The sequence below is a fragment of the Acyrthosiphon pisum genome, unplaced genomic scaffold, assembly GCF_005508785.2.
Source record: "Acyrthosiphon pisum isolate AL4f unplaced genomic scaffold, pea_aphid_22Mar2018_4r6ur Scaffold_21070;HRSCAF=22943, whole genome shotgun sequence".
Taxonomy (NCBI): domain Eukaryota; kingdom Metazoa; phylum Arthropoda; class Insecta; order Hemiptera; family Aphididae; genus Acyrthosiphon; species Acyrthosiphon pisum.
In genome coordinates, this window is record NW_021770497.1 from 1 (window position 1) to 11020 (window position 11020).

The 11020-nt window shown below is 26.2% G+C and overlaps 1 protein-coding gene across 3 annotated transcripts; it reads right to left on the bottom strand.

Moving 5' to 3' along the window:
- Nucleotides 1-46: 46 nt before the first annotated feature.
- On the bottom strand, nucleotides 47-5731 carry LOC100569497. Of its 3 annotated transcripts, XM_029492237.1 has the most exons (13): nucleotides 5106-5731; nucleotides 4626-4835; nucleotides 3565-3907; nucleotides 2428-2625; nucleotides 2168-2364; nucleotides 1550-1689; nucleotides 1071-1310; nucleotides 948-995; nucleotides 814-840; nucleotides 614-670; nucleotides 443-490; nucleotides 309-335; nucleotides 47-165 (listed from the first exon to the last, which is right to left on the bottom strand). In XM_029492237.1, the coding sequence occupies exons 1-13, from the start codon at nucleotides 5156-5158 to the stop codon at nucleotides 83-85; spliced, it is 1671 nt and encodes a 556-aa protein (XP_029348097.1). In that variant the 5' UTR covers nucleotides 5159-5731; the 3' UTR covers nucleotides 47-82. The 3 variants fall into 3 exon arrangements, with proteins under 3 accessions (XP_029348097.1, XP_029348099.1, XP_029348098.1); XM_029492239.1 differs by lacking the exon at nucleotides 309-335 and having other exon boundaries at nucleotides 48-165; XM_029492238.1 differs by lacking the exon at nucleotides 814-840 and having other exon boundaries at nucleotides 49-165.
- Between the last annotated feature and the right edge of the window lie 5289 nt (nucleotides 5732-11020).

Below are 11020 nucleotides of genomic sequence, written 5' to 3' on the forward strand. Positions count from 1 at the left end.
TCACATTTTGAATTCATATTATAAGTTAATATAATATACATACATCATTGTAAAAACACTAGCTTCTTCAAAGAACTCAGAATTAAAAATATATAATTTTGTATTTACCATTATCGAATAAAGGTCCATCTTCAGCGAAATTTGGTCTGTCTTCATTATCACTTTCTAAGGTATAAACCAAAATAATATTAATATAATGTGTACATTATTTTACATATTGGGATATTAAGGGATGTACTTATATAGTTAAAAATTGTATTTTATCATTAAAATTTAAAAATAAATCAATGAGATTAAAGTTTATTTACCAGGATTGTCCCTTATAAGTGGAATGGCTAAATCAAACATCAGTTTTGGGTTCATAAATAAAAATAAATAGGCTTAAGTTATAGATATAATTAAGAATAAAAATTTGTAATAATCAATTTATATAATTAATTACCATTGTTATTAAGTAGCTGCATTGGCAAATTTTCTTCAATAGCATTATCTGTAAAATAATACATCACATTTTGAATTCATATTGTAAGTTAATATAATATACATACATCATTGTAAAAACACTAGCTTCTTCAAAGAACTCAGAATTAAAAATATATAATTTTGTATTTACCATTATCGAATAAAGGTCCATCTTCAGCAAAATTTGGTCTGTCTTCATTATCACTTTCTAAGGTATAAACCAAAATAATATTAATATAATGTGTACATTATTTTACATATTGGGATATTAAGGGATGTACTTATATAGTTAAAAATTGTATTTTATCATTGAAATTTAAAAATAAATCAATGAGATTAAAGTTTATTTACCAGGATTGTCCCTTATAAGTGGAATGGCTAAATCAAACATCAGTTTTGGGTTCATAAATAAAAATAAATAGGCTTAAGTTATAGATATAATTAAGAATAAAAATTTGTAATAATCAATTTATATAATTAATTACCATTGTTATTAAGTAGCTGCATTGGCAAATTTTCTTCAATAGCATTATCTGTAAAATAATACATCACATTTTGAATTCATATTGTAAGTTAATATAATATACATTAAGTAATATCCAATTTACCATCATTTTCTATAAATCTTGCCCAATTGGCCTCTCTTTCAAGATACCCATTAACTGTGTAGGAACATTGTAATAAAAATTCCTTTCTCGTTATAATTCCTAACGTCAGTTTTTCAGTACACATTTTAATTCTTCTTGAATTTATAATATATTTAAATTTAACTGATCTAGTAATTTGGAGTCCTCTATTGAATTGATTAATAACCACGTGTTGCGACTGACTTAGATTTTGCAAATGTCCTGTAAAGTAATTAGTATGTATATATATATTATATTAAAATTTTTACTTAAACTTAACAATTTATATCTGTATGAAGTCTTATATTTCACTCAATATTATTTAGCAATTTATTATTTATCTCATTTAAAATCACAAGTTTTCTAAAAGAAGGAGGCATCAAGCTCAAAAATGTGCATGTTTTATTTCAATTGCCATTAATAGTAAGTATTTTAACTTCAATGTAGAAATAAATGCATACCTAGTACAGTCCACAAATTCGGGTGGGACACTTGAAATTTATCTTTAAGTTTGTTGTGGAAACTTTCAATGTTGTTATTGGTTCGTCTTGGTTTGCCATACACAGAAAATACTTGTGGTCCTATTTGCACTAGCCAAAAACTGAAATAGTATAATAGAACCATTTAAGAATATAACATATAATCCACGTGAATACAAAAATAACAAGTAAAAGTCTATCAGGCGCAGATTCAGAGGGGGTCTATGGGCACCCATGTCGAGCACCCCCTGTCACATCATCCACAATATTTAAAAATATATACAATCATTAATTTGCTGTGAACTATGCCACACTTGCATGATGTTGATCCAAATTAGCTGTCATAATTAAAAACCAATATTTAGTTTTTATGCAGTTCTTAAATTTTTGATTGAAATTAACAAATTTAATTTTGTTATTATTGAAAGTTAATTTCATTTTATTTTATATATTTTAATTTTTGTTAAAAATTGATATTTATAATGAAAAAAATGTATTATATCGTTTAAAGTAGGTATATAGTAGTATGCATAATTATTATTAAGCGCGCATAAACTATACTGTATAAGTTATATGAAATCAAAAAGTCTTGAGAAATACCTTGAGAAATATGTGAAGAATCTAGCCATATTTACATCATTTACAAGAGCATAATCTTTTATGTCCTGAAACCCATCTTCAATTTCATTTGCTGGTAATAGGGCAAGAACCATCATCATTTTCAAACACATTTTACCATGTTCATTATGGCGTAGATATGCTGTCAACTGCATTTTTTTAATATTTTTCCATAAACTCTTAAAATAATATAATAGCATATTTAAAAGGAAGTACTTTGCTAAATAAATATAGGTACTCACTTGAACATAATGAAAATAACATGATACAAGTTCAGCTTCGGGATATGTTATAGCAAATGCATTACGCAATCCCCTTTCATAGTCTGTCATTATGACAGATGGTTGTACATTTTGGAAAATAACTTTGAATCTATTTAGCACTTTTGTATATGCCTCTTGAGTTTTTGACTCCATCAATACATAACATATTGGAATAGACTGTAAAATAATGTTAAATTAAAAAATATATCATAATTTGAGAGACGTTTATGAATTGAAAATTGTAGGTACTACAGTAAAATTACGGTAAAACCTCTAAATAACGGACACTCATAGACCCAGAAATTTTGACCGTTATTGAGAAGTGCCCGCTAATTAGAGGTGTCCGTTGAGGAGGTTTCACTGTAGTATAATATGTACATATACAAGGCTGGGCAAGTTAATGAAATTTTTTAACTCAGTTAAGTTAAGTTAATTTTTTTTTTTTCAATTAAACTAAATGTTAAGTTAATAGACTTTTTTAATAAATCAATTAAGTTTAAATTAAGTTAACAAATATTGGTAACTTAACTTAACTTAAATTAATAAGTTAAGTTAATATAAAAAATAAAAAAAAATTCATCGAAAAAGTATTAAGATAACTAATAAGTTATAATCACTTGAATAGTAATATTATAGGTACATATAATAATATTAAGTAGGTATGCAATTTAAAACCCCTGTAGGGCTGTATCATTTTAGAACTCAATTTATATTTCAGTCTGGGTGCATTTAAATTTAAATTTTATGTTTATTAATTTTATATTGAATGTATAAATGTATAATAGACTAGGTAGACATTTTTCATTGTACATATATATATAAACTAGTAGAATGGTTGGTTTTCTTTAGAGATTATTAGCATCATACTTAAGCTTTTGTTTTAATAAAACACCTATAATTATAAAGCTCAAATTAGTACTCAATGTAAATATCGATTATTGATATATTATGATAAATGTAGGTACCTACATATATTTTCATTTTTAACTAAAAAAATAAATATTTTGAAATCTTTAAAACAGGTTAATCTCTGTTTATTATAAAACATGATTTTAATGACTTTTACTATGAGAAATAATAAGAAGGTATTATCTTTAAAATATAATTTGTTCTTACGTGATTTTGTATAATAAGGTGAATTATGAACAATTGTCTACATTTGGGTCTCGATGGGACAACTTTAAACGTCCCGTCAGCATGAAGTTCGGTTCCACCACTTGACACTACTATATTGACAAGTTCAGGACATCCAAACATTAGATGACATTTTCCTTGATCATCAAATATCCATTCTTGGTAGAATTGATGGTTCCCACATTTATATTTTTGCCTATTCTCATCAAGTGTTTCCCCTAGACCTCGTAATGTGGCAGGTAACACTGGTGTATTTTTGGCTCTTGCTTTCCGCATTGAGGACTCTGCCGTGGGCCATGAATAAACTCTAGCTGCATCTGGGGTTCTGGAAATGAAAAAATTATTTATTATTACAGGTTTTGCCTCAACATAAAAAATGAAGACCGTTTACATATTTTCAACAATTTTTGGTCAATGACATCTTGGAAAGAAAAACAATTATTTTTACTTGTTGATTACTAATTATGTTTATATTTTTTAATTGATATATTTTATTTGATGAGAGCTTAAGAAACAAAATACTGTTTAAAAGTTTAATTATTTTTATTTACTAGATGTTTAAACTACTTCAAGTAGACAATAGTAGATTACAATATTAAGTTTTTTAAATATTTGATGATTTGTTGATGATAATATTATCATAATATATAATATAATATAATTATAATCTAAATATTAGGTATTATTTTATAACCGCACATATCTCATTAAAAACCTATATTCTTTTAATAAATATAACAATGTTTTTAAAATTCATTTTTACCTAGTGCAAAATATATGAATTATGTATTACAAGTACTGAACTTGCAGGAATTAAACCATTTAAATTATGTTTTTTGACCGTCCTGAAAAACTCTAAACACTGAGATATTCACTGTTGCAACGATATAAGGCATAGAATTCTAACACCACAATAAATGTTGTTACTATAGTATGTTTAGGTACCTATGTTCATAGATTCAATATTTTATAATTAGTAGGTACCTAGTTACCTATGACTTAATGATCAATCAAGTATTTTATAAATTACTCTTATTTATTACCTGATCGCTTCTTCATCATAAATATTCCTTAGATTTGTTGTTTCAGACGTTGAACGTTCAAGAAGATGTTGACGAAAGTTATACTTGAGGCGATCGTCTACATCTACATATGCATCGTGAATGTGCCTTTTACACTCAATAACTGTCCCATCATTTGTTCTTTTTAATGAACCTTTGCACACCATATTCGGACTGGAGCATACATAATAACTATATCATAATATAAATTAATATTACATTTACACGTAGGTACTACAGAGAATAAAAAAAAAAAATGTTATTCTTGCAATGGTGGCTAACTAAATAAAACAGGTGCTTGGTAAAAATTATCTAGTACCTACCCGCCAATTTTTAATTAAATTTTTTTACACAATAAACATACGCAAATGTCACTTGTTAGAGGTTTGAAGCTAACATATTTTAAGTTGAGGTCTTATAATAATATAGCCGCCACTGCAATTTTATAATATGATAACTTACCAAACACCATTCTTCTTGCCATTACTCTTATATTTAAAACCATTGTAATCCATTATGTATTTATAATGGAGTGCGTACTGTAACGTTCGAGAACGAAGTGATACACATTATGAAAATATTAAATAATATCAAGTTATTCATGTGTATCAATTTTAATTATTTTTAGATAATTTTGATAACTATTATAAATAGTGCCACAGCGCTGTACCTACTAGCAACCGAAGGGAAACCCAGGCTGTTTTTAGTAATATACTAGTGCCATTCTAAGAACGCTACCCGGCGGCGACCAAAATTCGTCCGATCTCTTAATAGCCCAAATACCCGTCGAACTGTACTATTATGTACTGCGCGTGTGAGAGTTGCTTCCGGCGCGGTTGCCCGACTCGACATGCAGCGATTCTCGGAAACGATAACGGATTACGCACACTAATGTTAATTTACTACTCACACATAGATACAGTATTAATTTATGTCACATGAATTGCCTAAATAGTACTCCTCAAAATATGCTACGGTGCAGCCCCCTTAAGGAAAAACGGAAAAATCCGTTTTCGGTTTCGACTAAATCGATTTTGGTGTTTGGCGTAACTCTAAAACAAATAACCGTAGATTCATAAAATGTTCACTGAATGTTTATATTAGTGTTTACAACAATTTCAGTTTTCAATTTTTTTTACTTTTTTTTTCTATGGATGACAATAAAATGTTATTTATTGGGTAAAAAGTTTGAAAATTTAATAAAGGGCTCCTGATGTATTGTTACACTAGCAGTTGAACAATATTAAAAATACATAAGCACAATTTTTTTTATAAGCATTTAAAGTTCAAATTTTGACAACATTTATCAAAATCTCGAAAATTATCAATCATTGTAATTAAAAAATTATAAAGATTCTCATAAATAGTTCATATTGTAAGTTGAAACAAAAAATCTATAAAAAATATAAACAGTTATTTATTACAGACATTTTAAATTCAAATTTGGACGAAATTAGACAATTACAATATATTAAAACCAATAGTAACGATTTTAGTTAAGTACCTATATTTTGTTGTCATTTAAAAATATTATTCGTGTATATATGAAACTTTTAGAGTATATTATTATATTTTATACACAGTAGGTACACATAGTGACATTCCCAAATGCAATTTTTTTTGCAAAAATGAATTTAACCTTTTTTGTAGATACTAATGCCTAATACTAAAATTAATTACTTTAATCACAATAATATAATAAAATATACCTACCTATAGTGATATTGTAGGCTGACATACGCTGTCTTAGGTCAGAATCGTATTTCTTATACAATGATATTATATCATTGAATTCTAATTTAATACCATCCATTACAGTGATTCACTTATAACCTACTGAACAGCACGAGTGACATCCACTTGCCCACCTTTTTTTTTTAGATATTTTAAGTTCAAATTTACACGAAATGTAACGTATAAAGTATAAACGAAAAATAACGGTTTTAGTTATTTTGTTGTAACTTGTAATTTTCAATAATTATTCGTGAGGACGATTTTCAGTGAAGTTCAACAGTGGGGATGGCTTCTAGTATTAAATTGGAACCATTATTGATACTGTTGATAGATCATAATTTAAAATTTGTTGCATTTTTCAAAATAATTGTAAAAAACAAAATAAAACAAGGAAAATAAAAAATATCCTAGGCTGACAGACCATATTATCCGCTCGGAATCGTGTTTTCCATAAATACACCGTGTATACTTTATTATAACTTATATTCGTATTTTAAGTGAATTTTTCAGATATTAGTTACTATACCTATAGTAGAATATATAATATGAATATTCTAGAAATTGGAAAAAAAATGTATTGGTGAACATTCGTCGTTCATTTACATTCGAACATTTTTAATTTTTAGTCACACAAATACACAATGTATTGTTAATCATTATACATTACAACAACAACTAACAAAAGTGTATATTATATTATTTACAATTATATTATAAAAAAAATAGTTTTAAAGGAGTTTAACTCACTCACATGGTATTCGACTTAACGACTGTTTAGTACACTTGTAAGTAGGTATATATAGTGTACCTACTATATATCGCGTTAGTTATGAAATTAATAGTGTAACATGTGAACCCTGCTTTCAACAGTTACAGCTATACTATACTTAAAAAATTACCTATATTTACATTTTTGTTCTATACAAAAAAAAAAAAAAAAAATGGAAAATAATGGTACAAAATAAAATTTGAATGTTTATTGTTTATTTAATATAAAAATCAAATTATAGTAGTAGTTATTAGAAAAATTAAAAACAGTAAACATTATGACCAAATACGTAGAGTATATTAGTAGCATAGGCGTGCGCAGTTTTTTTTCGAAAAAATATGCCGGTATTTTAAAACATAGGAATACCTACCTAGCTCAATCCAAAAAATAACTCCCCAAAAACTCCCCAAAAAAATTTTTACGAATTCTTAACTCAAAATAATTTGCTAATTTTCGTGATTTTTCCATATTTTGTCAATTTTTGAACTTTAAATGCTTATAAAAAAAAACTGTGACTAACGATTTTTAATATTTTTCATCTGCCTTTGAAACAATTTACTAGGAGCCTATACTCGAATTTGTCAAAAACCGATTTTGCGTAAAAATTTCCGTTTTTCCTTAATTTTTATGTTGTTTTTCCCGGCGCTTGTGAAAACTATTGGGAATTTTTACTTTTGACCCCCAAAGTACCAACTAGATTCACTTTCCTATCAGAAAAGCTACTGAAGTCGAAAATCCAAGCACTTTTACTGTCCTAAAACGTGATGACAGACACAAAAAAAAAAAAAAAATAAATAAAAAAAAAAAAAAAAAATAAAAATAAAAATAAAAAAAAAAAATAAAAAATAAAAAAAAAACACACATCATTGTAAAATCAATACATTCATCGTTTCACTCAGAATCTAAAACTAATAAAAGGAAAATAAGATTGGAAAAATGTATACTATATTATATTATTTAATATCAAAGAAATATAAAAATTACAACAATTAGTGAAAATACTTAATTTACAAATTACAATATAATAATGAATAATATAATATAATATACAATATAATAATAAATAAATTATCATATTATATCATATCTAAAAATGTTTTTTAACAGAACTTAAACATTGATATTGGGATTTGGGAGATACTATCCGAATGCCAATCTGAAGAGGCTATTCATGTTTGGATCGTATTAGAGAATATTACAGAACTTTTAAGGCTGATTCATTATTAAAATGTGTACACATTTGTTTTATTAAATATAATTTCATATACAATTTATTTTTTATGGTACAAACATGATATTTAAAAGAAAATTTGGAGTCAAAAATAACACGTAATTCATTAATTATATTTTATGAGACAGTTTTATATTATCAAGGCAATAGTTAAAAAGTAATGTATATGTATGAATTAATAGGAAAGTTGGTTAGTAAATGTAATTCAATATAGCTACATATAGGTAAACCAAGAGACAAAAGTACATAGTATTGATAGACTGATATAAATACACTAACTTAAACAGTGGATAATTATTAGAATATATGTTTTAACTTTTCACATACCTACCTATAAGTTATAACATATTATAACAATAAAATATTATAGTTATCACAAGCGTCATTCTAAATGTACCTACTATAGTGTAAATTTAAATATAAAATTCCTATAATATTATGCGTTTATTATGCTATAATATATCTTAAATAGAGATTTTGAGTAATATTTAAGTAATATTTATATAATATATTAAGTATTATAATACCTACTATATAATTATTTATATTTACTATATATTTTATAGTATAACACATTTATTATACGAGGTACCTATATGAATATATGACTAACTGAGCTACTATTTACTAAGTGTTATATGTCCATGATAGTCTGAGTTGTGCAGTGTGCACTGAGATTCACTGAATGCAGTAAAACTTTGTTTTGCTATCGATAATACACACAGTTTTGTCTACGGTTTTATAGTTATATGTATTTATAATTTCTATGTACCTAACTATTGCTTTTTCATATTTTTAACAAAGAACAAAACAATAGTATACACCTACTATAGTACAATAATATATTAAATAACAACAATTAATTTTTTTCAGTAATAATAATTAATACTGTGGAATTTATTAAAATTTTAAATATACACATACAAAAATTCTATCTGGTAATAACTAATAAGCGTTAACAATATCAACTGAATGTCCCCAATGGTTTTTATTATATTGAATTATATTGTAAACATTATGATCCATTGATCCCATGTTTGTACATTATTAGGTATCTATATTATAATACATATTATTATTGCTATAAAGCAGTAAAATGTTAATTTGAGCATCTGACCAGGTTGGCTGAATAATACATAGGTACCATCAAATACTTTACTATTTATGTGTTTATACTTAATAATATACCTGTTTATATGTTTTTTTAATAGCACCCGTGAACTCAATTAATTAAAACAGTGACCAAATATTACTACATACCTACAGAAAGAGTACATACTATTAATTTCTATGATACATTGTTAGAAGCAATAATTAAAAAAGATGGATTTTTATTATAATATTATATTGTCTGATATATGTAATGCATATTAAATTCTATTAATCAAACACACGGGTAGGGAAGTTGTGTAACTATTCACTATTGATATTAAAACTAAAACTATCAACCATGCTAACATCATTAATATATGACAGGTACCGAGTATCTACTGATGTATCTATAATACTAATTAAATACTTCTTTATACATTTTATTTTTAATTCATCATTTGTAAAGTAAATATGTAGTACATGTAAAATATTTAAAATTATATTTATGTAGGTAACCTACTACAAACAAAACACAAATCACAATTATTACTAACATCCTACCAACTGATAGGTAGAAATCCATTAAAATTTCAGGGGGGCTAATATTATTAACATCAATGTGAGCTGGGGGGGGCTTCGATGCCACACAACTAAAAATGGAGGGGGCTTGACGGACTTTTGTGGGGCTAAGCCCCCGTTAGTTCCCCTCCCATCTCCTATTTAATTATGTAACCACTTAATGGAATACCTATGTATGTACTTAATAAATAATAGGTATCTATTGTAGTATTGTCTAATAAGTTTACTCTGTCATTCAAAATAGTACGTGATTTACTGATTTAAGGTTTTTTTTTATAAATTGTCAATTGATATACCAAATACCTACAGGTTAATCTATTTATTATATTTTGCGGTAGGTATTTATTTCCATGATTTTATATCATCATTCTTTGATGTACATATTATAACCATAGATATATATTATATTATTATTATATATATCTGTGCATACTGCATATAACAAACACTATACATATATATATATATTATACATATAAATTTATTTAGAAAAAAAATATTCAAAATAGCGTGATAACGCATCAATTGATACCACGGCTTTATGGCGCGAAAAATATGCAGTTCATGGAAAATGACTTTCCGATAAAATATTTTTCCGTTAAAATATGCTTCCAACAAAATACGTTTCCGAAAAAATACGGTTCTGACAAAATATGTTTCCGACAAAATATGGTTCCGCCAAAATACGATTCCGACGAAATATGTTTCCAGAAAAATATTTTCCGATTATTTAATTTCCAAACATATCCGATTCCAAAAAAATATTTTCCGATTATTTAATTTCCAAACATATACATTTCCACACAAATACTATTCCGAGCATATATTGTTCCAACTAAAAATTTCCGATAAAATATTTTTCCAACTAAATACGGTTCCAAATTAATATGTGTCCGAGAAAAAACATTCCGAAAATTATACGTTCCGACAAAATATTTTCCAACAAAATATAGCCCTCCCCAAATTACACTC

Coding starts and splice junctions, on each gene's coding strand:
- LOC100569497 (XM_029492237.1), bottom strand. CDS start 5,158: ATGGATTACAATGGTTTTAAATATAAGAGTAATGGCAAGAAGAATGGT. Junction 1,690..2,167: donor TTCTTCACATATTTCTCAAG/GTATTTCTCAAG, acceptor ATACTATTTCAG/TTTTTGGCTAGTGCAAATAG. Junction 166..308: donor ACTTATAAGGGACAATCCTG/GTAAATAAACTT, acceptor TTTATACCTTAG/AAAGTGATAATGAAGACAGA.